General features: G+C 45.5%; 1 protein-coding gene across 1 annotated transcript in view; it reads right to left on the reverse strand.

Annotated features, from left to right (window-relative positions):
* LOC119375411 (iroquois-class homeodomain protein IRX-4) overlaps window positions 1-27,404 on the reverse strand; it is a gene marked incomplete at its 3' end in the record, with an annotated part of 120,643 nt that overhangs the window by 16,580 nt on the left and 76,659 nt on the right. Inside the window, 3 exon segments of the mRNA XM_037645593.2 lie at window positions 17,656-17,833; window positions 17,944-18,100; window positions 18,957-19,051. Of these exon segments, the coding sequence (XP_037501521.2) occupies window positions 17,656-17,833; window positions 17,944-18,100; window positions 18,957-19,051 (430 nt within the window).

The following is a 27,404-nucleotide window of genomic DNA, read 5'->3' on the forward strand; positions in this document are numbered from 1 at the left end:
ATCATCATGACCGGATTTGTATGCACCTAATAAGTCAGTGCTACACGTGTCGGTATGGCGCTAGGTCTAACCGTCGTACCGGCCATTCGCCAAAATCATTTCAATGTGGCCACCAATTTGCCTTTCAAGCACATCACATAGTGCACTTGACGTCGTCCAAATGCACTAAAAAAAGTACTAAATGTCGAGGTGTGGATGCAGAATTTAGCGACCCATCTCGTGAAGTGTTCGCAATTTGGAAATCCTTGTGATTCCGCAAAGCGTGAACTAGCGTCTGCAGAGGATGGTTAGCAGTGAAAAATACCTGAAGCCACGCATTTCTATAGCGGTACACGTATTCATGCAAACAGAAAAGCAGAGTGCACAAAGTTCTACTTCATCTAATTACGCAGAAATACAGGTACTCTTTCTTTTGTAGCCGCTAGAGCAAAAAGTAAATACTTAATTGGCTCAGTCGCACAACACCATTTATATTGTGGTATATGCCAAACACAGTTTAAACACGTGCAAATAAAGCAAGAAAAAACATCAAGCACAGTGCAAAACACGAATGTGACCAAAGGCCAGTACCAGTGGTTGGCAGATTGCGCTTCGCTGACACGTAATAGGAACGTTAGGCCGGTTTCGTGCATTCATGTGACAATGGAGGGCGTATACATAACCATTAGGCTGCAGTCAACGCGCTTTATTTGCCGACAATCGACTCAAACCGCCTACGACGAAGCGCGGCTGCGTAATTTGTATACGCGCCGCCGACCGCCTATCCACACTAACGCGGCGACGGTGCGGCCACCTATAGGCCGATCTCGCGGTGAATAGTCTATTCAATAAGCCCCCCCCCCCCCCAAAGAAGTTCAGTAAGGCCTTAATTGATTTCTGGTGCGACGACAGTTCTGGTCGGCATTCTAGCCCTAACTGTTCCGACAGGGGTCTGTCGTCAAGGCAGTCCATGCGCGCTGCAGCGAGGACAGAGACAAAGAACTTGGTCTTTGTCGTTTCGATCGTTTCTTCACCGCCGCAGTGGTTGCAAGCAGCACTGTCTTCCATGCCAATTCGAAAGGCAAAAGATTTGGTGAAAGCGACAGCAAGCCACAGACGGGATTTATTTTTAAGTAGGTATCTGAGAAACTGCAGGTTTTATGTTATTAATAATCTAATATTCGTCTAACTTTTAAAAGATTATGTATAACCCACGCGCCTGCGCACGACCCTTGTTGCAAGATCCTGCAATGAGGCTCCTCGCACAGTTTGGCTCACGAGAACTATGCTTAAGCTTGAGTCCGTACTATTTGTGTGTATAAGTGATCACTGCATATATCATAGTGATCACCCGACACCTGGTAGCAAGCCTGGCGACAAGCCAGGCTAACCTTTCCGGGAATTTCATTAAAGATTATTATCTCTCGCTATTTACATTTTGTTGTTTCAGGAGTTAGAAATGGGAACCCTACTCTAAGGACGTAATGTATGTATGTATGTATGTATGTATGTAGTATGTATGTATGTATGTATGTATGTATGTATGTGTATGTATGTATTTGTATGTATGTATGTATGTATGTATGTATGTATGTATGTATGTATGTATGTATGTATGTATGTATGTATGTATGTATGTATGTATGTATGTCAGCAAAGTGAGAAGGAAATCAGCAATCAGCACCTTGAAATCAGCAACAAATTCCTGAATAAAAATATTTACAACAGCAAGTGTGTATTTACCGGTGCAATATTTTTTTTTTTTTGCCAACTGCGGCTGTTGCTCACATATGTTCTACTATGTTTCGCTGGTAATCCATGTCAGATGATTGCATGGCCACATCGCATGGTCAATTGCGACACGAAAAGTTTAGAGAAAAGAAACAAATGACTAAACAATGTGAAACATAGAACTGACAATAGCGACTAGCAGTGACGTAGCGACTAAGGTTTGGCGCTGCTAAGACCGAGGCGCGGGTTCGGTTCCCTGCCACAGTGGTTGCGTTTCAATAGCGAGAAGAGGAGGGGGGACGGGGGAGGGGGGGTGATGCGAAAACATCCGTATGTTTAGATTTAGGCGCACAGTGAAAAACTCCAGTTGCTGAAAATTAATCTAGAGCGTCACTATGACGTGCCTCCTAACCATATTGTGGTTTTAATACGCGAAACCCCAAAATTTTTGAAGTACAAAAACTAATTTTAAGAATTTCGCATTCTTGAATGCGAAATAAAAATACTTTAACAATATACTGGTAGCATTATTCGTTGTTGCAAAGAAATATATATCATGCGTATTGTACTCATGCGCATTGCCAGTTGACTCATGATCTGTAACGAGCATGTGTATACGCTCTATCCACGAAAAGTTGAGTTGACAGGAAAGCGTGTAAAAAAGTCACTAAGGCGAAAAACGCAGAACTATTTCAACTTTGGGGAAAAAAAAAACAGCTTATTCTAGCCCGAAGCACACAAATGGTCAAAGACACCAAACGCGATTGTTGCCTTGTGACAAAAAATGCACGGTAAAAATTCTGTACCGGCATTGTTCACAGTGGACTATCAGATCACTGTCCGCAACAGGGCTTTCAAAGCTTCATTGAATACAAAGGCACAGGAGCTTCACGGTCCAACCACTTTCTTTAGCGATAAGGGACGCCGATTTATGACGACAAGACGGCAATAAGTGTTTCTCGATGCTAGACACATTGTGAGCCTTCGATGAGGATGTTCTCTATTGTAGCGTCTGAGGTGTCAGGGTAACCGCAGTTTCTAGCTCTTCTTTTTTTACTTTTATTTTACTGATATTTTGCTACTACAAATTAAATGAAAAGAGAAAACCCATTCTTCTTGTAAAAATGAAGCGGAAGCCGATATCGATGATCGTTTCTAAGCACAAAAGAGAGGAAAATAGAAAAAAAAAACGGCTCTTCTGATTAGTTCTGAAAGTGCAAAAAAAATAATAAGTTACTCAGTTCAGAGAATCGCTGACGGTTGTCTCCAGAGCGGCGCAGGTGAAGACTGCCAGATATACCATTGACCATCCAAAGTCACTACTGGGTCATTCCACGCCAAACGTCCCAGACATTGCGCTCGACCCTCTCCAATTGTATTGTAAAAAATTGTGGACGTTCACATCAGTGCAGTATTTGCCCTCGGAAAGTATTTTTGCGAAAAAAATTTTTTCTTGTCTGTTACAGTGATTTGAATTTTGCCGTAGTGGGTGAAACATAGGTTGCGAAAAAATACTCTAAAGAGTACAATACTTTACAGAACGCCTTAAATATCTGCTGTTTACTCGAAAAGGAATGGCACTATCTTATTATCGCCCATTGACGACCACTACTTTGTCTCACGATGTGCTTTGTGGTGAAGCAATGCTGCAATTCTGCGCCCATTTTGATTATTTTTTAAAAATTCTACGAATATTACAGACAAAATAGGACTATATCACATGGCTGGATAGTTGGCAGTAAGCGTATCAAAAAAGTATTGAAGTCGATGACCGAGTAGTTTCGATGTGGAAGGGGCGCCAACATTGAAAAATGTGTGAAATGCTCCACGTTCAGGCACATGTAGAGTGGTGATTCAGTCCAAGTAAAAATGCACGCTTGGTCTCGTTGGGAAGAATAAACAAAGGAGATTTATTTGTGAAAGTTTAATCGGAGTGTTTTTTTTTGTTTTTGGCGAGAAACAAAATTTAATGTTGAGCATTCGTGGCGTGCCTGGGCGCGGGCCCGTAAGTCCGCTTCACTGCGCCGCCATTGTTCCTTGGGGCAACGGAAGTATGCAGCGCCCACGCGGGTGGCACGATCGTGTGCTGCTGTGAGTTTTCACGTTGCTGAAAACTTGCAAACAGTGTGTATGGCTGGCAGAATGTTTCGGAAGGGCACTAAAGGCTGCCGGTTAGTAGTCGGAGCAGAGCACGATTTCGTTGCCACGTCACTGCATGCACACGTACGACAGGCGCAGAGCTTGGGTTGTGTTTTCGATCTCTGCGGAGGTTGCAGTTCTTACTTCCGTTGCCGACGTATGGTTTTCGCCACTTGAAATGCCTGTGTTGCTGAGTAGGTGGTGAGCCCGGCATTAAGAGTGGTCAGTGATGATGGCACGAATAGGTGAAACGTGCGCGTACCTTTGAGGGAGATTGTAGACTAAAACCTTGCTGAGAGCTCAACTTTCTGCCACGCTGCATGCGATGCTTTCATCTTAGTAATCGCCTTGCGATTACTAAGGGAAGGCGATAGACATTATCGCTTTCGGTTTCCGTTGTACAGGCTCTCCGTCTAAAATATGACACGATAGCAGTATACTCGCCATTCGCAATGTTTATCTTACGCGCTGCCAAGGGATGCGGCCGAAAGACGAACCTTCGAGTGCCGCGTGCTCGCTCGGCGACGCGATTCACCGGAGCAAAGTTCACCTCTGCCGAAGATCCGAGCGTAAGAATACGTAGCACCATTCGGCTCCGAGGCACGAATGGCGCGAGTCACGTTCAAGCGAGCTGCCCATAAAAAAAATTATAAGTGTATTCCGGTGCCTGTTAGCCACTTTTATTATAATAATATATTTTAAACGAACCATCACTCGTTTTCCCTGACACTTCGTCGGCGGCACTGCGGAAAGCCGAAAAATGCGTGTCGAAACGTGAAAACTCACAGCAGCATACTATCGTGCCACCCGCGTGGGCGCTGCATACTTCCGTTGCCCCAAGGAACAGTGGCGGCGCAGTGAAGCGGACTTACGGGCCCGCGCCCAGGCACGCCGCGAACGCTAACATAAATTTTTGTTTCTCGCCAAAAACAAAAAACACTCCGATTAAACTTTCACAGATAAATCTCCTTTGTTTACTCTTCCCAACAAAACCAAGCGTGCATTTTTACTTGGACTGCATCACCAGTCTACATGTGCCTGAACGTGGAGCATTTCACACATTTTTCAATGTTTGCGCCCCTTCCACTTCGAAACTACTCGGTCATCGACTTCAATACTTTTTTGACATGCTTACTGCCAACTATCCAGCCATGTGATATAGTCCTATTTTGTCTGTAATATTCGTAGAATTTTTAAAAAATAATGAAAATGGGCGCAGAATTGCAACATTGCTTCACCACAAAGCACATTGTAAGACGAAGTAGTGGTCGTCAATGGATAATAATAAGATAGTGCCATTCCTTTTCAAGTAAACAGAAGATATTTAAGGCGTTCCGTAAAGTATTGTATTTTTTAGAGTATTTTTTCGCAACCCATGTTTCACCCACTACGGCAAAATTCAAATCACTGTAACAGACAAGAAAATTTTTTTTGCAAAAAATACTTTCCGATGACAAATAGTGCACTGATATGAACGTCCACAATTTTTTACAATACAATTGGAGAGGGTCGAGCGCAATGTCTGGGACGTTTGGCGTGGAATGACCCTACTGTAATCCGCCGCTCCGCCGTGGGATCGGGGTAGTGTTGGCATGTAGTGGAAACGGTGGCGACGTTAAATGCGGTGTCAAAACAAGGTGTCGGAGTGACAGAGCATAGCGTTTGATGTAGACGACACAAAGGAAACCATAATACCACTGAAAGATATCTCGGTGATCAAAGGTTATCTCGTTTCCTGTTGGCCGTCCCTGTTTTGCGTAATGGCGACCGAACCTGTAGATAGGCACCAACTGTCCCAGTAAAATGCCCTGTCATCGCGGCAATATCTAAGAAGCATAGCGAGAGTATCAGCATCGGCAGCTTTGATGCCTTCAGTGAGCATGCAAGGTTTCATTGATCAGCTGCCTGATCCTAAAGTTTCCGTAATTCGCGATGCCATCGATCAAAAAGATGCGAGACATCCGCCAACGTGCCCATGTAGGGCGCTAGCTAATACTCCTACGTTCACATCTTGTACACATACAGAATACTCAAGACAGAATGTAGACCAGGGAATAGCCGCCGCCTTAGTTCATCTTGTACAGCAACGCACGTGTAACGCGGCAGTTGTGAATTCAGCTCCCACCGGTGGCATGCTTTCTCTTCATATCTTTCATTCCCCTTCACCTTATCACTTCTACACTCCACTTGAAAGATGTATACCTTTAATAATTTCCTTTATTCTTTACTTGGTTTTATTACATTTGCTTAGTGTGGTTATGACTAAGATATATTGTCCCTCGATTCCTCTTTTTCATAACAGGCAGGGTTAAAAATCAGGAGGGAGAGGGGGTTCGATGGCACCGAGTCCCTAAACCAGAAATCAGGAAGGCGGCGAGGGCCTGGTTACCCACAAGTGCTCAGTGATCAGCAATTCATGTACACATACATGCCCTCCCCCACATACATATGCATGTACATACAAACTAATTGTATGTATGTACATACGTACATACATACAATTGCAGCCCATATGGGTTAGGGGGCAGGGGGGGGGGGAAGGGGGCCCCCGTTGAGCAACAGGGTGCTTTAAACCCTGATAACAGTGATCTCAGTTACACAACCTTGTGGGTGGGTATATATAGGTTGCAGCCTCAGTTGTTGACTCAGGAAGAGGACATAGATTTTTACTACTCCCTAAATTACTTGCATCATGTGGAAAGGATTAGGATTGGAACCTTACTATTGGATGTGTAAAGTTTTCTGTCAGTGGCTTTTCTTGCGAGTTTACGTTTATGTTGGCTGGATTATCCTAATATTACACATTTTCTTTGCCAAGATAACACGTATTGCTCCTTCTCATTTTCGCCATCAAGAATAAAAGCCACCCGTATTGTTCACTCTGCAGTGTGAGGATGTTTATCTACATACAGCAGCTGGTGATAGTTGAAGAGTTTTTATATAACAAAATTTGGGGCTTGCATCACTGAGCTTACTTGCACGGCGAAATTAGAGAGGCGTCGATTTAGTGCAAAAAAATATCTCAATAAAGCGTCAAATTATACGTACTTGGTGATTAAAGACGACGAGTAGACGTAGCGCTTTTTGGACGAAGATCGAAAAAGCGGAACACTTCAGCGCCAAGTGTGTCATCTCCGTTTTTTTTTTTTCATTATTATTGCTTTGTGAACATTTACTGCTTGAAAGAGTCTATCGTAAATCCCGAGCAAGCGCCTTCACCCGAGCAAGCGCCCCCCTTCCTTTTTCGGGAGATTTCAAATATGCGCCAATGACCGAGCAAGCCCCCCTCCCCTCCCGTCATTTTCACTGTTTCATTCACACTTTTTATTTATCCGATGAGGTGAATAAATACAGTGAATGCATGCGTGTTCAATAAAGCATTTCATTAGAAGCACGGGTGTGCCTTCTTATTATGAGCGGCTCTTCCGCCGCCATCTTGAATTTTGATCCATGAACGAGCAAGGGCACCCCTCCAAATCTTGTCGGATTATCTTTCATCGTAGGGGGAGGGGGCGTGCTCGGGATTTTACGGTGTTTAAATTTACATTTAGCCACACTGTTGGTAAGAAGATTATATTAGAACACAACTGTGACGTCGGTAAAATGTCACCAGCTCACCGCGGGAAATGCACATTTTTTAACTCCATTTGGATGACGATGAGAAGTAGCTCATCTCCTTAACGTGCACAGTCGATAACATGCAGAAAACACTTCGCAAGGAATTAGCTACGTAATATTACAAGTAATAATATGAATACGCGCTTTGCGTATAAGAAGCGCTGAACCTACGCAGGGAGTGTGGGACCGGAGCTCAACGAAGAAAAGCTGCAGCCGAGAGAGCATTATTACTTATCTGTCGCTAACTGACGCGTGTTTCTTAGCGACGACCAGGAACAAGGGGACTGATCTGCGATTCACTGGAGGCGAGAGGGGCCAGCCATTCCGCGCGGTCCTCCGATGGGCTCGCAAGAGGAATCCCCGAAGGAAAGGCAAGGGCCTCTCCGGGGCCTTCTAATTAAGTCATATGAGGGTGGGATCCCACGGCTCTCGCTTCTCACTGATGGCTCGAATTTCGACTTGTGCTCTGCCCACCGCCCTCTCGGGGCTGCAGTCCTCGTAATGGTTCCCAGGGTGCTTGCCAATACTCCGAGTTAATGATAATAAACATGCCATTATGGCTCTCCTGCTGGTTTTGGTCCGATTGCGCTCCACAGTAGCAGAGAGGCTAATGCGGAAGCAAGCTACTAATGAAGCGATCAAGGTAACGGCGTCAGGTTCAAAGTGCGCTCTGCTTATCGCTTTCGTCCTGACTTTTGCAGCCGCACGCCGTAGGCAAGAGCAGAAAAAAAGAATTGGCAGTATCACGATAGAGTCAAATCTGGGGCAACGCGGGATAGACATTCTGACACCTATGGGCTCTTCAGAACAACATTGACATCTATGAAGAAGCGTCTAACTGCGGTTTTTCATAGCGTGCTGCTATTCGAAAGCGGCACCGCAGTAATTTGCAGCCTGAGTGGCAACGAATAATGTGTGATACCATCAGATATTTAAATACATACGTCGTCTGCCGAACTCTGTCGAAGTACTCTTCGCTAACCTATAATTGGAAATTTTTTTCTGACACGACGAACTTTGGAGGTGGCCGAACTAAAATGTTTATCTTTCAATAATTTATATGGGCCCTCCATAAATTTGGCAAAAGCTGCAATAAAAAAAAAAAGTCTCCTCACATGATGCTGGACACCGGCCGCCACAAAAATTTTCTGATTAGCTGTGGGCATATGCGTAAAGTCAAAGCATTGCGCTCTTGAAAGAAAGCGACCTAACGATAAGTGAAAGGCAGGGTGGTTAACAAGTAGCGAAGTGGAATCCATTGAGACGTTTACTAGCACTTCTAGTTAGCAACTGTTAACAACACCAACATTTGTAACTGCCGCTGTGCATAGAATTGACAGTGACTGATATGGCATTGGCAGCGAAGGTTTTTGCTCTTACAAACTCGTGCATGTTCTTAACTGCGATACCAATCGGCGAGAGAAATTGTATTGAAGTTCTGGGAAATATGCGGGCTGTTTTTGTTTAAGAAAATGCAGTTTTTTTTTTAAATAAAAATGATGTGAGTCAGGCACCCGTTGTCTTGGCACACGAACTCTACGTCGATGCGCAAATACTTTGCATCAACGGAAGTTACATTGAAATGAATATTTAGCAAAAGTTGTTAATTAAAGATTTAATTGTCACCCTGAGGCCAGTTGTTTATATGGGAAGGTTGCAGGCCGTCAATATTTATGGGATAGCCATCTTTTAGAAATCACCAAAATTGCGCGTAATTTGAGAGACTCACCGAATTTTAATGCCGATATCGAGAACGGGCATGCCGTGTGGGAAGACGACATGTGCTTAACTGTCGTAGTATATTTATAAAAAATCTTCATTGTCTAAAAAAAAACTGAAAACTGAAAACGCCTGTGTAGTAAGATTTGCACTCAGAATATATGACGAAGCTTTAATGCTTGTACCTGCATCCCAAAGAAGTTTTGAGCCTCCATGAGAACAGATGCGATGGCAACGAACGTGTTATCGTCTATTTATTATGTACTGTAGTTTCCTGCTAACTAGATCGAAAAATAATGTTTTCGCAAACCTTTCCCTGATACAGGGCTAACGTGATATTTTGCAATTACTCGGAACCGTGACACTCGCACACACGCATGTCATCGAGCGTGAAGGCAGAGCCCGCCCGCTAGTTACCTTGCCATGTAGGCTTTGCCTTTTCTCGCTTGTTCGAACGTGCGTGCTCTGCCGTACCGCTGCAGTGGCCATATTTAGCAGACCTCCTTCGCATAAAGCCATATGCAACGTTTCGTTTTCCCCGAGATTGACCGAACAGAACGTCGTCCTCGTGATCAGTTATTGAGCGTTCTGACTTCAGTTTGAATCCGCGCATACGTTCGGATTGACGTTACGTTCTTTATTTATTTTTTTACTTCGTTTTAAGAAGCTGCAGTGCGATGTCTGAATGTGTTTTGCTATTGAAACAACCTAGCCTTGCAAGGCAGGCCTGATCTGCGTTCTATTCCGCATAAAGCACTCTGCGCGGCGCCTCTCTTATGTCATCCGAGATCTCTGTAATGCTATGACATATGCATCGATGCGTTCATTGCATATAAGGTCGTCTCTTGCTGCACAGACCATCTCTGAAGGCAAAGAGGGGCTTTGAAGAACTGTTTTGTATAGAAAGGAGGCCGTTGGATTGAATAGAGTCGCGAACAGTAGGGAGCCTCGTTTTGAACCGTAGCGGAAGTGCCGCTGTCTGCTGGCCTCCGTAGACGTTCGCGACCGGCACGAGGAGGGAGGCGGTGGGAAGAGGGGCTCAGAACGCCTGCGATAAGGGTCTGCTATTTATATGCACGTGATTAAAGCCTCAATACGAGATGCACAGCGCGTACCCACATGAGTCGTCGTCGCACTTGTCGCCTGTGACGAGTCTGCAATCGGCACAGTTGCGTCGGAACCCTTGTTAAACGTATTCGCAATAAGGAAACCGTCGCTCGTTGTCATGCTTCGTCGCGCGGGCTAGATAAGGACGCTTTCCGAAGGCAGCAGGGCCATTCGAAAACCCCTTGTACAAGTAGTGCCGTGCAAAGGGATGAAGCCGCGTGGCAAGTTGTAGAACCATGTGATCATTGTGTTATACCCGTAGCGACAATGAAAGAAAAGGGGAGGCCGAGCGAGAAGTTCGTGCTTCCTTGTTTTTGTTTGCAAAGTCGCATAAACGTTTCCTTTTTATTTTCATTCCAGGACAGGAAGTCTTGCGTTGCGCCTCCTGTATCAAGCACTGGCGATGCAAAACATATAGGCATATTCCTACAGAGTTGCTGCGACCGTTCATCATTGTTCATCCAGTCGTTCTGGTGACTACATCACGTTAAGACGATACGGACGCGTGATGTAAATTCGGCCAAGTGCGCTTGCTCAGCGACATGTTGGACATACTTTGCACGTATGTGCTGCACATACGTCCCCTCTATGTTTGCCTTATATTCTTTACACGTCTTTTTTTTCATATTATCTGCATGGCTACTTGCATGGTTGGTTACATGCTTGGCTACTTGCATTAAGAAACAAAAAAAAAATAAATGTGGTGTGTGTGGGGGGGGGGAGGGGAGGGGGGGTCTTCCTTATCCCATCACTGCCTTGGAAAACTCAGCTAGCCGTTTTCACTCGTTGCCGAAAGTGTCAGATAATAGGTTACTTTATCCTAGTCTAAATCAGCTTATTTCCAGTGGGAAGCTTCTTATTTCACTATTTCAAACTGCTAAAATAGCAACTATTGGAGCTTCTTCTGCAACTATTGTAGCGCGGCATGAAAACATGCCGCTGACGCGTCCACCAAAGAGCGTGAAGTCTTGTACAATGTGGCGATGAACGAACGCAGCCGTGTATCAACCAACGAACATTTGGAAGCGTTTGAGTAGCGGTGATCGAGCGCGCGTCTATAATCATATTTGGCGTGTTTCGCGCGCCTTTGTTTTTTTCTCGAAAAAAAAAAAAAAAACTAGGCGGATTTCAGCACAAAATAAATGCTTGATTCTGAGGTTATTTGAGGCAGCCTACAACTTGGAGTTAATATTTTACCAATTAAAGTAAGAATTAAAAGGTTGGCTCAATAAATATAACTAATTATTCACACTTAGTACATGACTACCACTAATACAGCAGGTACAACTGTCCTAGAACGCATGTTTTTTTGTGTTTTTTTTTAATCTTCGTCTGAGTTAGCTGGGGCACCTGGCATAACACTCTACTCACTCTAAAGAAGTACACAGGGTGCGTGTTGTGTCGTGGGAGGCAATTGTATTATTAAACCCGCCTCTTACTATCCGAGGTAGCTTAGCGCGCCTATGACATTGCACTGCTAAGCGCCAGACCGCACGTGCGATTGGCAGCCGCGGCGGCAGTATTTCGACGGGGGCGAAATGCAAAAACGTGCAGATAGATGTACGCGCGCGTTAAAGAACACCGGCTGGTTGGAATCTGGAGTTACCGTCTTGTTTCATAATCATATCTTGGTTTTGGGATTCTATAAACCGTGGAATTTAATGTTGTCAACGGGGGTCGCAGTCACAAGAATTACTTTGCACCCACCTTTCCTTTTCTTTTGTAACATTAATTCACTAAAGGCAAGTGACCTCTTAGGAGTCTGCGCCAAGGTTCGTGAGTTCACAGCCTTATCGCAGTTACTGAGAAAGCAAATTGGATGGCTTGCTATCACGCCTGACGCAGCTACAGGATCCTCTGTAGCGCTTCCGTTCATGCCACCCTATGGGTGCACGCTTTGGAAGCGAGCGTTGCTGGGCTGTCACTGTATCCACTGCGTAATGGGCGGCGTTCGTTGCAAATGCTAATTAGTCACGGCACGTCACAACGTACCGAAAGGGGTTCGCTTTCGAACCAGCGCACGGAAATGCCTTACACGGCAGCGAGTTGCTTGGCGATACGATGCAACTGGCGAATAAACCCCTTCTCTCTCGCCCCCCCTTTTTTTTTGTTGTTGTTGTTATCGTTGTTGTCTGGTTGTTTTTTTTTTTTTTTTTCGCTTCTTCGTCCTCTACTTTGGCGTAGCACAGAGCGGAAAACGGCCATTAGGCATGATAGGCTTCGTGATCGCCTGCAATTGTTCTTCCAAGTCGCCACCGCTTGCGCCGGTCTTTATTACTATATTTGCTTTTTTTTTTCTTTCTCGCGAGAGAGGGACAATTACGGCGTCGGGAAATTCGCGCGTGTTTGGACAGTGACAACCTCCTTGGCGGTGATATATCTCCTGGGAAAGTGCGGCAAACATTCGCCGGAACCGACGCTCTCGCTTTCGCTTGTTTGCACAGAAGCTGCGATAGAGCTCGCTTGAGTGTGCATAGCTTAGGCCAGAGGCTGGAATAACTGCGCTAAATCTATCTCAGCCGCTACATTCACTTTAGTTTCATTTTTTACGTAACCATGTGAAGCAAAAAGACTGTACAGCGCTTTACTTCTCTGATTGTAACTTGAATGCTGCGAGGAATTAATTACCGTAATATACAGAGACAATTGTCAAGGTGTATCTGATGTATACATAGCAGATTTCTTTACTCGTCAGAGTTACTCTGTGAATCCTATCTACCTGTATGTTTGCTTTATTATATCCTTTCAGTTGGATATAATGCTAACAGGAAGGTTTCTTTTTCTATTGATATTGTTGACGGGAGAGGTTGGTGCCTTTAATGGAGCCGGTTACTCCTTTTTGTATGACAAACATAACTCAAAGCACAGAAAAAAAAAGATTGAAAAGCAGAGCAAACACTTCAATATATTTGCTAAGTTACGCAGTGCATGTAAATAAAGGCACTCAAGAAGCCATTGGCAATAGCAGCCCCAAAGTTAGACGGTGCTAACCGTCAGGTGCGCCAATCATCTAAGCGAAGAAATTCGTTCTTTGCATGCGCTAGACTGTCAACGTGATGTTCATCGGTCTGGGCAACAGTTTCCGTTGTACTGATCATTATGTGCATTCTATAATATTTGGTCCCAGCCTGCTCCTTTTCCGTTCTCTACACTGACAAGCGTGCAACCTCGTATTTAGAGAATAACTATATGAATTGAAAAAAGAAGCGAGCTTCACACTTCAAATCCAGCTGATTCACTCAACGAAAAAAATGATAAAAAAACGTCAGTCATTCATTTTTTTAATAGTTCGGGTTTCACGTCCCCAAACCACGACATGATTATGAGGGGCGCCGTAGTGGAGGGTTCCGGTAATTTCGATCCTCTGGTGTTCTTTAACGTGCACCTGAACCTAGGTACACTGGCCTCTAGAATTTCGACCCCGTCGAAATGCGACTGCCACGGCCGGGATTCGATCCCGCGACCTTCGGGTGAGCTACCAAGCACAATAAACACTGCACGATTGCGGGCTGAGTGGGTCGGTCATTCGACTACATGCTTTGAGTACGTTAAACCTGCTGCACCCTGCTCGCGTCGAATCATAGTAGCAGCAGCATTCACAAGTGAATGAGTTGCCGGGAATATCCTCCTAAGACAGGCAAGTCGGTCCTGTTTGTTCAGCAAAGATTGTTAGGTGAAAAAAATAGTTCCATAAAAAATAGGGGAGCGGTTGCACTGACCGTTGAGAGCGATTGTGTTATACGGGAATGAAGTTCAACCTTTGTAAGGTGCACTCTACATGAAATTGGTCGCAATACTTCTAGCTCAGCAAGGAAGCTGTGAACCAGACGCACTTTCAAATCGTGAAGAGCCCACAAAGGACACCTTTATTGGCGAAGTTTCATGCCACGAGTACATTTTGCGTGTGCAATATTACAAGCACACAAATTTTGCCTTCTGTTTGCGGTTGTAACTTTTCATGCTTTCTTTAGAGGTATGAAAGCATTTTTTTTAAAACAGAACATGGGTGAAAGTGTAATGTGCAACGACATTCCGGCGAGTTCAGCCTCTGCTGTTCTTCTACACGCCGCGTTTCGCACCCTGCCTGTTCCTTGACAAAAACATTTTTCTGCGACACCGACCGAACAAATCACGTACATCGCAATGAATAACGCAAAGCAGCGTAATAACGCGATTCACGCCGCCGTTTAGACAAAGACAAAGTGGTACGTGAGCCCTGTCCTAAATCAACAGTTGGACGGATTGGGGAAAATAAATGAACGACCACAAAAAAGATACGAAGAGATACGTGTGCAGATAAGTGCCACAGCAACAGGAAATGTGGCCCTTAAAACGACTGCGGAGAGGAAAATTTGGCCTGACTACACCGACACATTTCTCTTTACGAACGCTCTCCAAGTATTGAAAGACCAAGCCTCGCTAAGCAATAGAAATATAAACAATAAAACGTACAGGGGCTTCGCTAGTTAAGCTGTTGGCTTTGCATTACTTGGGAAGCCGATTGGAGACCACTGACCAGGCCCGGCGTGCCGCAGTATATCCAGTGTAATCCTGGAAGAGGGGCTCCACCGAGCAACCAAGTAGTGTTATTTTAATCTATCTATCTATCTATCTATCTATCTATCTATCTATCTATCTATCTATCTATCTATCTATCTATCTATCTATCTATCTATCTATCTATCTATCTATCTATCTATCTATCTATCTATCTATCTATCTATCTGTCTGTCTGTCTGTCTGTCTGTCTGTCTGTCTGTCTGTCTGTCTGTCTGTCTATCTATCTATCTATCTATCTATCTATCTATCTATCTATCTATCTATCTATCTATCTATCTATCTATCTATCTATCTATCTATCTATCTATCTATCTATCTATCTATATCTCGGGGCACCCGTGGCCTAACCGTTTCGCGTATCTGCACCCTTCCTCATAAGCTTTATTGAGTGCAGGAATCCTCTCTTCGGAGAATATGGTCTTTAGACCTTTTTCCCCTAGACTTGTGGACCAATCCCTCCACTTCGGCTGAGGACATTCACCAGCTGTCTTAGCGCTGCCCAGCAACCAGAGCCACTAGAGGACAAGCTGCGAACGGATCCGACAAAGCGTCACGGGCTTTTGCTCGCACGCCATAAGTTCGCTAAGCCGCTATTGCGTTTCTGTAGGATGACGCTTTCATTAAGATAAACAACTGTTTCGCAGGGCAAGCTTCATAAAAAAAATTGTCAATTACTTGTTGTCACCGTAAAATGTTGACATATTTTCGCTTTTTTTTAAAATCAGGTATCGATTCAAGTGGTATATTTATTCTCCAAAAGTAATGTGCTAAGTCAATATAACCCGCTGACTAGAGGCATCATAAGGGACATATTTATTTGAACTTCTGACGTTTTCTTTGACATTATCATGGTCTTACTTAAATTGTCGCTTGTATGTGCAACGAATCATTTGTGTTCTCATGCTACTGTCAGAACGTTGTTTGACATGTCTTTTTTTTTTAAATCGTCCTGGTGTTCCAGGTGTTACTGTGAGAAAGTTCTTATCATCATCACCACCACCACCACAGTATCATCATCATCATCATCATCATCATCATCATCATCATCATCCTGACTAAGCCCACTGCTGGACGAAGGCCTCTCCCATGTTCCGCCAATCAACCCGGTCCTGTGCTTGCTATTGCCACGTTGTACCCGCAGACTTCTTAGTCTTATCTGCCCACCTAACTTTCTGTCTCCCCCTTACGCGTTGGCCTACTCTTGGAATCCAGTCAGTTACTCTTAATGATCAGCCGTTACCTTGCCTACCCGCTACATGCCCTACCCATGTCCATTTCTTCTTGATTTCGACTAAGATGTCCTTAACACCCGTTTGTTCCCTGACCCACTGCTCTCTTATAGTTCTGATATAGATTGCAATTGTAAACCCTGTATGTTGTACTCTCGACCCCTTCAAGAGCTAAGGAGTAGCCGCGGCTTCTTATCTGTGCGCCAACATCTCCTTATATCATGTCAATAAAGAATTGTATGACAAGTGAGCCTGACCTGACTCGGGCAGACATGATATAGACGTTAAAAAATCCACGCAGAATCTCCTTTCGAGGGTCGTCTGTGTGATGAGCGAGAGTAGAGTTTTGCTGTAGGAAACTCGATCGGCGCGGCCTTCCCTGAAACGTTGAAGGGTGGAATCGGCACGGCATCTTTCATCTTTCTAGCGTTCGTCAGCGTCTGGAACAGCGCATTGGAAGGCGCATCAGATTTTCGCCAAGTAGGAATTTTCCTCGGGTGTACAATCTTCCACATCGGCTTTACACGCTGTCCTATAGAGAGGGCTTTTATTCCGCGACTACGAAATACTTCAACGAAGCCCTTTACGTTTACGGTTTTCTGGTTTTTTTGTTGTTTTTTTTTTTGTTTTTTGTGCTGGCGGTACAACGCATACACATGGTTCAGATATATTCTCATTATACAAGCGTGGGTGTGTAGCCCAGTGATTAAGACAATCTAATTTCTATAAAAGCGGCGCAACGAAATACAAAGATCAGAGACGAGGCAACCTCGCCTCTTGTCTTTCTCTTTCGTTGTGGCGCTTTCTTAGAAACTATCCATGCACCAACCAGCCCAGCATCGCATTTTATTGGATTAGGACACTCGTTCTTTGCACGTTGTGTCATGGTCGTTCTAAAATAAAAGATGCTGCATATCTTCATCCACGTGGCCGCAATTACATTGTTTACTAACAGCCCGTGAAATTTCGTGCAAAAAGTTTTTTGTAAACACGTAATCAAGCCGCAGATAGTAAACGAGCAAAGTGTGAATGTGAAAGAAATCTGAAAGCTTTGATTTCTGATCGAGTTACACTACTCGGCAGTCATGGCCTGAAATCTGTGTAATTACATGCCCCAATTCGTCTTGTGATATAGGAAGTCTAAATGAGACGTTCATATACGTTTTTTTTTAAAGCTGCCTCGTCCCCTTCAGCATTCCTAAAAATATTGCAGCGCCCAGCCCAGGTATTCACTTTCCGGGAGTTCTTTAAAAGGTTTGTACACTTAAGCCTGCCAGCCGTGGTAGCTTACCAGGTAAGGAGCCGAGCTGCTGAGCTCGACAGGGGCGGCCGCATTTTGATGGAGGCAGAATGCACGAACACCCACGCACTTACATTTACGTGGACGTAAAAGGACCCGTCACTGCGGCGTTCTTTATTATCATATGATGGTTTTGGCGCGTAAAAGCCCAGAGATCCCTCGTACACTAAAGCCATGTTCTGCGAATTGCCGCGGTCACTACAAAGCTACTATAAACCCACCTCGCGGTTTACGCAACGTAGCGAACTACACATGAGAAGTGTGATCACTGACCTGGTTTGATGTCCCTTTGAGCCTCGCCGTCTACCTTGTCACCACAGTCATTGTCCGTGTCGGACGCACCACCATCCGCCTTGTCGTCGCCGGATTCATTGTTTTTGTTGCGCGGCTCCCACGTCATTTTATTCTCTTTCTTGAGGCGCCGCCGAGCGTTCGCGAACCACGTTGACACCTGCAGCGAAATGCGTCCACTAATTTCAGCCTATCCCGCCTGCATCACCCACCACCGGTGAGCAAACCGTCACTAGTTCAGCAAACCAGGTTTCCGAGAGAAATACTTACCTGCGTTAGAGTCATCTTCGTGATTATTGCCAGCATGATTTTCTCTCCTTTCGTTGGGTACGGGTTCTTGCGGTGTTCGTACAGCCAGGCTTTGAGCGTGTTGGTTGTCTCTCGTGTGGCGTTTTTTCGCCGTGCTGCACTGTCGATTGCCCCATACCTAAAAAGAAAGGTGAACTAGCTATAAGTATAATACGTTTGCAACAAGAACTGCGACCAGCCGTCATGGGGCCGCTCACAGGGGTTTGAACAACGCAAGTGTCTTGAAAATGTTCTTTGTTGGTTTATTAAGTGAAGGTACTGAATTTGAAGTGAAGTCACCAATTTGACGGCACCTTGTACACCTATATCGTATGCGAGCGATATGCATCCCTCCCTCTTTGGCTGCATAGTCAAGAACTCATCTAGGGTCTGTAACGGGCCTTGCGAGCCGAGAAGCGTCACATAGCTCGTGCAGTCCTGCGCACCGCGCTCCACCGGTACATGTTTTGAAGGCTCCGACAACACTGAGGACAGCTGTGGCTTCCATGCTTTCAAAACTTCTGTGAACAGCCACACACAAATTTAGGTCCCCTGAACTGACGACGCAAGGTGTTACTGTTCCTTCTTTCAATTCATATCAATTTTCTTTAACTGTTTTTACCGTTATTGGAATATCATGCACGCTTCTTCTGATCCGGGAATTACATTTTTCGACGTTTTTATTTTAAGAAAAAAAAAAGTCTCGGCTGCTTTGAGTACTCTAGGCGTCAGTGTATGCCGCGTACAAAGGCATTGTTTGTTCGCGTGGTCATGGATGGTGGCGTCCCCAACATAACTCATCGCTGCCGAGCGCTGCTGTGCATCAATTCAGAGTAACAGCGAGTCAAGTGATCAATCGCTTGCGTACCAATTATTATTGAGCTAAAATAATGAACTAGTGCAGACGAGTAGATACCGTTCAGCCCTAATATACGAACTTTCATTTATCATGAAGAGCAGAGACGATATTTCACGGAGTTGACTATACCACTGACCTGTCGCCGTACGGGCTGTAGGCAGCCAAAGCAGGGTCATATGGATAGCAAGCAGCAGCCGCTTGCGGAATAGTTCCCCAGGTTGCCCGGTTGTCCTGTTGGCAAAAACAAGGTCCCTATTAGGTCACTTGTTTTGATAATCAAAATGGAGGAAAGCTATGCTTGATGTCGGTGTTTTTATTAAAAGAAACCGTTCCTTCTTTCCCTACTGCAAGGTTTCCTTACGCAGTTCATAAGATTCCACGTGCCTCCCGTAGTACTCAAGATCCACTTACAAGTGCTCCGCACCATTCCATGTGGTAACCACATAAGTGGTACAAAAAACAGATGGTGTCATAGCACTGCACGCGGTTAAACTTCATGCTGATATGCCGAGCAGGCACCTAATCACTACGCTGGAAAACCGTTTCACGAAAACTTCGCCTGACACAGATTACAATATTTGCGTTTAATTTGTATAAACTTCTTTTTATTATCTTTTATTGACGAATCATCGTGTCTCACTAAAGCACACCAATTTCATTTTTAAATTTCCCAGAAAGACTAAATAGCTCCCGCATTGCATATTTATTTGATTTTAGGAACACGCAATAAATACCCCTCTACTGACGTGATCGCTAAATATGCAAGCCTCGGAACAACTCCAAATTTCCCGACCTTGTTAAGTCGACTGTCAATTTGACGATAATACCAAGTGACAAACGGTCGACATTCAGTTCACTGAAATTGTGGTTCTATGAGAGTCAGTGATTGTGCTTTAAAAAAACTTGGGGGACACTTGAGCTTCGCCTCCAAGAGTAGAACGCGATAGCGTATTTGGGCCCCGTTGGCGTCGCCTTCACAATGCTTCACTTCTTGGTGGGCACCTCAACTGTGCCGCGAGAAAAGAAACATCTGTAAGCATAACATTGGCCGTTTTAAACTATCCTAGAATACCCATTGCAAGCAAATTTGCGAAGTGCCCACTATACCATAATTCATCATTCTGCGAATTAGCGCAGTATTCACTGCGCGTCCGTAACGCAATACGCGCACTACGCAGCTGCACGCTTTGTTGATGCTGTTGTTGATGATAATAAATAATTACGCCTCAGCGCTTAGTAACGGGTGGGCCTTGAAAGCACCCACTCATTGCACAATTCACATGGTGTGACGCCTGTTGCGATTCTACTCTTCTGCCACGCAATATTACATGTGCTATTGCGACTCCTCCCACTATATAAAACCTGCGCAGGTTTTTTTTTTTTTTTTTCAAGCAGTTTCAAGCACTGGAGTGGCTCTGTGGTAGAACACCTGCTTGCCACGCAGAATGTCTGTGTTCAAATCCAGCTCGGACTCATGGTTTTTATTATTTGCTTCCATCGCAATTTTTCGCTCACGGAAAACGCCGATTTTTCGCTCATAACCAACTACGCCGACGCCGGGGTTTCTGCGAAACGTGCTCTTTAACGCTATCGCGTTAATATTTTCAACAAACCATTCCCCAGGCGCATACAATCATCCAACCCTTTCAGTCGTTCTCCTTAATGCAAACTAAAACTGCCAGTAATCTCGCAACGGACTCTGCAGAGCCACAGTTTTTTCAGTGGATCAGTTGAAAGAATTTTCCTTATTCGGTCCCTGCCCCCTTCATTGAAGGGAGTGCCTCTGATGTAAAAGGGGGAAGCTATGGGGAACGCTGAAGTGCACCATGCATTTCGCGTGATCGAGTGCAGGAAGGTCTACAAGTGATAAGCAGTCTGAAAACAACGAGACCAGATGAGCTGTGCAAGAATAAGCCCCAAATGAATGGAAATTTTCATGTCATTTAAAATTGCATGAAAATTTCATCTAAGATGGAAACTAGTTTTTTCCCCGCATAATGGTAATACTTGTACCCAATACATTCATTCATCCGTAGAATATTGTTCAACTGATTGAAAACAACGTTGAAAATGGGGTCACATTTTGTTGCTTGGTATCATTCACTATATCGCCTAGGAATGGGGCAGTGATGGGGATCACCTTCAGCTATTGTAAAGAGCATGTGCATTCTTACTATCTATACCTGAAAGATACCCCGGTGAACATGAAAAAGCTGTTCAATATGAAGGCTGTCGAAGGCAAGCACAGAAATGAACTTGACCTTCTCTCTACGTGACGAAATAAGCGCGGCAAGCGATGTAGTCTATAAGGACTATAAAATCCGGGACCTGGCCGTATAATGAGAAGGGCTAGTCATCTAAATGGGATCGCATCTTACTAGTTAGCCAGTGCTTAGTAATCTACCGATCGGCTGGGCAAAAGCGTGTACGTCCCTCGATATTTTCACTCGTTGCGGAAAATCTAATAATCACAGACAATACCATTCTTGGGCAATGTGAGGCATACAAAACAACATAAACATTCATGGTTCCAGTTTCCTCCTTGCAGGCCTTAAACGGCTACGCCGAAAAAACGGCAGGCCTGCGCTGAAACCGCAGCACAGTCACAGCGAAAGCTGGAAGAGCGGCGTTTCTAGATCGCATTGTAAGCTCTCTTGAGGCTACAATACAAGTACACTAGAAAGGTACCCACTACGCCATAAATCACAATTTTTGTGAAATTGGGAAGCACCTACTAAGCCATTATTCGTCATTCTGCGGAGAAGCGAGGCACCAGCTACACGTCTGTAAGGCATTATGTGCACTTTGTTGACGCGACGACTGATGACTATGAAGAATTATGGCTCAGCCCTTTGTAATGGGTTGGAAGCTTTAAACGGCCCAAAAGTTATGTAATTGCATTGGGTGTCGCCCGGTCGCTATTTCCCTCTCCCGTCATGCTGTATAACATACGTTGACGTGGGAGAGAGACGGGGGAGGAGGCGAAGAACTTTACTGAGACCCCGAGGAAATTGATCACGCGCTTATGGGCTTCCTTGGCAACCAATACAAGTGCACGTGCGAGGAACCCACTACGCTATAAATCATTGTAATTTTTGAGAAGTAGGGCAGCAGGCACTGTGCCATTTTTCGTCATTCTACGGAGAGCGTTGGTACCTGCTAAACGCATGTAAGGCATTATGCGCGCTTTGTTGATGCTGTGCGTGATGACGATGAAGAATTATGGCGAAACCCTTTGTAATGGGTTGGAAGCATTCAACAACCTACTCGTTGCGCAATTCGCATTGTTCGACGCCTGGTTACAGAATTCGCGTTGTGCGACGCTTGGTGCTTATTTTACTCTTCTACCATGCTATATTGCATATGCTAATGAGTCTCCTTCCCGACATGAAGGCTGTATAGGACCTTTTTGCAAAGCAGTTTCAAGCACCGGCATGGCTCAGAGGTTGAATACTGGGCTCCCACGCAGAGGGCCCAGGTTCGAACCTCGTTCCATCCTGGATTTTTTTTCTTATCTCGTTTTTTTTTTTCTTATTTCGAGCGATACTGGTTACGGACACCGGCGGCGGCGGCGGCGGACAACTACGGCGCCAAAAACGGCCGGTGAAATGATCTCATAACAGCTTTCGCTGTAAAAAGGCCAGGCCTGCACGGAAAGCGCAGCACAGTCACAGCGAAAGCTGGAAGAGCGGCATTTCTAGAGCCCGTTATAAACTCTCCTGTGGCTACTAATACAGGTACATTAGCAACGTACCCACTACGCCACAAAGCGTAATTTTTGGGAAGTTGGGAAGCGCCCGGCACGACATTATTCGTTGTTCTGCGGAGAAGCGAGGTACCATATGTAAGCGATTATGTGCAGTTTGTTGATGCGGCGGTTGATGACGATGAATAATTATGGTTGCGCCCTTTGTAATGGGTTGGAAGCTTTAAACGACCCACTAGTTACGTAATGCATATTGTGTGACGCCCGGTCGTTATTTAACTGTCCCACCACGCTTTATAACACACTTTAACCGGAGAAACGTAGAGCGAGAGAGAGAGAGAATTGGCTTTATTGAGACCCTGAGGAAATGGATCATGGGAGCCTTATGGGCTTCCTTGGCAACCAACAGAAGTGCACTTGCGAGGAACCCACTACGCTATAAATGATTGTAATTTTTGAGAAGTAGGGCAGTAGGCACTGTGCCATTTTTCGTCATTCTACAGACAGCCGTGGTACCTGCTAAACGCATGTAAGGCATTATGCGCACTTTGTTGATGCTGTGCGTGATGACGATGAAGAATTATGGCAGAGCTTTTTGTAATGGGTTGGAAGCATTCAACAACCTACTCGTTGCGCAATTCGCATTGTGTGACGCCTGGTTACAGAATTCGCGTTGTGCGACGCTTGGTGCTTATTCTACTCTTTTACCACGCTATATTGCATATGCTAATGTGGTTCCTTCCCGACATGAAGCCTGTATAGGACCTTTTTGCAAAGCAGTTTCAAGCACCGGCATGGCTCAGAGGTTGAATACTGGGCTCCCACGCAGAGTGCCCAGGTTCGAACCTCGTTCCATCCTGGAATTTTTTTCTTATTTAGTTTTTTTTCTTATTTCGAGCGATACTGGTTACGGACACCGGCGGCGGCGGCGGCGGCGGCGGCGGCAGCGGCGGCGGCGGCGGCAGCGGCGGCGGCGGCGGCGGCGGCGGCGGACAACTACGGCACCAAAAACGGCCGGTGAAATGATCTCATAACAGCTTTCGCTGTAAAAGAGCCTCGTTGCCAATAAAGCTGGGAATGGCTGTGCATACGCTACGATGTAGGCCCCAGCGTTGCAGAAATGACGTGCCCATCCATGTGCCTTATGTCACGAGGCGGGACGCGTCGAGAACTCAGGTGTCCATCATAACGTTGTCTGCCGGGGGACAAGTACTATATGCTTCAGGCTTTGCAAAATGGAAGTCTTGACATGCCTGTGTGTGACCTATATATCTATAGTTGCCGACGAGGCAAACGCGTAGTTTGTGGCGACACCTTTGTGTTCGCAAGCGCACTGTTTATCACTGCCATTTAACAAGAATTTGAGAAATTATGTACCGACAATTCTACAGACCTCACGTCTGCGCATCACGGACACCGTGAGCAGCTGCTGTATGGAAACACTCGAATTGTAGCGCGGTTGCGACAGTCACGACTGCCGTCTGAAAGCGTTCGGGACGTGCGGATGCAGCGCGAGACGTGCAGGTCACAAGGTTGTTCCGTGCGCACCCGAGTGTCTCACCACTCGGCCCGACTAGGGATCGTTTCCCCGCGTTCGCCCAGCATACCTGTGGCGACGAGAAGCTCTGCGTATGGCCTTAAGTACAGGCCCGAGGAGCTCGCGAGGAGAGGCAGGGAAGAGAAAAGATTTACGACTTTGTGATGGAGGCTGCGACTGCTAATTGCTCTCCGTCTGTCGCTGCAGATCTTGTTGAAATGGCCAGCGCACATGCGCTGCGAGCACGCTGTCATCCCGCAAGGAAGCCGGCGGCGTAGCCGAACGGAGGCTAATAGCCGAAGGTCTTAAATTGCGCTCGTAGTAGCCCTGTCTTGCTCCGAGCGCTCTGTTGCGAGTGCTTCCGCTCGCCATTGCAGCCCCGTAACGATGTCTCACTCAACGGCCAGTGCGGCCGACCGGCTGCTCTCTCCTGGCCATCGAAGATTTTTTGAAAGAGCGTGTTTGCTTAGCTACTTCACGAATTACTCTTACGCTCTTCTTTAGGAACTATAGGGTGCGTGCTGGTCGGTGGGTATGTCCCGTGCCCCCGTAATGGGTTTAATGATGGCCCATTTTCCGCTTGCTTCAGCTGCGAGAGGCAATGTAATTAGCGAAGATTAATCTAAATCTTGACGTCACTGGGGATAACTGTGGACGCGAAAGAAGCAAAACAAGTCGTCTTAAAAAGCACTCAGTGAGTCTAGAAAGCGTTTCGGGCCATTCATCATGAGCAGACGACCACTGTCAGTTAGAGAACATAACTGCGTTAGTGCAAAATAGAAATCGTTGTGTCACATGAAGTGTGCAAGCGGCTCTCATCGCTCAAGGTGCCCCTCGCTCTCTCGAAGCTCCGTATATTTAGCGTTTTGATGTGTTTGCGAAACTTCTGTCAACACATTGCGGCGAGGGTAGCCTTGTCTTATTGCAGGTTTTCAAAAAATTAGACGGATTTTATTTCTGTGGGAGGGGGGCGGGGAGAGGAAATTTTCAGTACTCTAGCCTTCTGTGGTAACCTAGCAGGCTCACACGCTATAGTTGGTGTGAATAAGCAAATGTACGATACCTGAGAAATAACCACCTAAGTTATCTCAAGAAAGAAAATATCAAGCAACATCCTGAGTCAGCTTTAATAGCGTGACAACCCAAGTATTCTTTTGTTTTGTCATAGCTCAGGCAAGCTCATTGTGTGAAACATGCCGCAGCCAAGAAGATGAGACAATGGCGAGTCAGTAGTGCCGTAGCTGATTACAACGAAAGCCTTCTTTGTGTTTTTCGGCGAGTTTTTTTTTTTCTTCTTCGCTGTTTTTTTTTTTCCGCACACCTTGTTAGTAGGAACAATAGACGTACAGCCGCAACAGGTAACTGAGCTTGCGAAGTTATGCATTTAACTTCCACTCTATCTAGAACACCAAAAAGCTGATTCACAGCATGTGTTCGTGCCGCAGTTCGAGCTTCCCTCATCCTTTATGTGAAAAAAAAAACATTTCAAGTAAGGTTACTCACCACTGAACAAATGCGCCAAAATTACATGTATTTGTACGAGGTGATGAATGAGGAATATATACCTATGTAGAACTCTTTCAGAAAGACAGTTCAGTTCTGCAGAAGCCCGACTTGGTGAAAGAATGTTCGTGAAAGAGGTAATTTCCAGTCAACCGTTCCCGTGCCAGGACGAGTTTTTATTCGACTAAGAAGCTTATTTCTCCAGAAAACCACTTCCTTTGTAGCTTCATGCAACAAACAGATGGATTACAACTTTTCCCTTTCAAGAACTCTTGCAGACATCTGCTCAAGGCATTGCAATACGCAGTTGAACAAACAAGGGTGGGAAAAAGTGTAGCATGATACCCTCTGACCAATCTTGAGTATACCTGTTGTAGTAAACAAGTTCAACCATTATAGAAATTGCCACACTGTATGCTCAGCGCTCATTACACCTGGCCTAAAGCCAGTCTCCTTAATTTTCGCCAATCGTAACAAAGAACTTTTTTTTTTCATCGGATTTGTCCGCACTTATCAGTTGCAATTAAGCTGCGCGACGTTACCTTTCCCCAAAGCTACGCAACGAAACTACAGAGGTTTCATGCAACTACAGCAGAATGAAATTCGTTCAAGAGAAAGAAAAAGAAATGCAATACATAATAGGGTTCTTCACTTCCCCATTAACTTGATATCAGCCAAAGAAGGCGAAGCGCGAGCGCGTTGCATGTTGCAGTGACCTGCGTGCTGCAAGGCTGCACATAGCTGGGCAAGACAGCTATTTTCCTCGCAGATCACAGAGTGCGGCTCATGGAATAACCGAGATGCCGACGGACAGCTTTGCTTCGTGCGGCCCGGGAGGTGCTGAGGGCCGTCCCTTGTGCAGCAGTCCGGGACTATTCCTTCAGCCTTGCGCAAGAGAAAGCGCGAGCTGTCGGTAAAGTGTAACCTGATTCCACTCCGCGTTCATGTTTAATGTATGCTCTCCTGCGAGCGGCACGCACACCGCCTGCTTATCATCGCCGCGGTTCCGTTGCGCTTCGCGGAGGGCGCGTGCCTTATTTAGGGGTAGCGTGGCGTGTCTGCGCCTGCATATGACTACGACGGGGAATACACTGGGCCGCGGATTGCATTGTGATCGCATAAATTATGCCTTTGGCGCGCACGCAGGCGCTATCCGCAAGGAGCCCTCGAATCCGTGCTTTCCTATGGCGAGCGCCACCGATGCATGCCGCGCACGGATCGCGCGCGCGGCTGTCTGGATTCCCGCTGGCTATGCAGCAGAGTTGTCGTCGTTGGCCGTGCAAATTCTGCGTGCATGCCTCGATCATTACTGTCATGCAACTGACTTCGCTTGGCTCTTGAAGAATATATGGCTTCACAATCGTATTCACAATCACACAGAAGTATCATTCTCACAAAGGCACGCTGACCCTGCCAGAGAGCGTTTGCTCTTTCTCTTCCTCTTTTCCCCTACGTTTCTACACTATAGCGTGAAATTCGCATCGCTGCACGTTCGTCGCTGCTGTGACATAAGGCACAGAGATTCGTGCTTTTGCAGCTTTGCGGAAGCGGTTTTATCTCGACTTCTTGAATAATGCCGTTTTTGAAACCATAAACGCACAAAACAGTTTTTGAGAATAAAACGCTTGGTTTTTTTTTTATTGATATGATATATAAGGAGATGTTGGCGCACTATTATGGCGCCGGCTACTCCTTAGCCCTTGAGTGAAACTTGAACACATATCTTAAAGTAAAACATACAAGGCAGTTCATGTAAAATAGAACACTCTGGCACACATATGAAAAAACACACTTATAGGCACATATCACAACAAAATGATAAAGAAATGTTCCAAAGA

Source organism: Rhipicephalus sanguineus, chromosome 1, assembly GCF_013339695.2.
Source record: "Rhipicephalus sanguineus isolate Rsan-2018 chromosome 1, BIME_Rsan_1.4, whole genome shotgun sequence".
In the NCBI taxonomy this organism is placed as follows: Eukaryota; Metazoa; Arthropoda; class Arachnida; order Ixodida; family Ixodidae; genus Rhipicephalus; species Rhipicephalus sanguineus.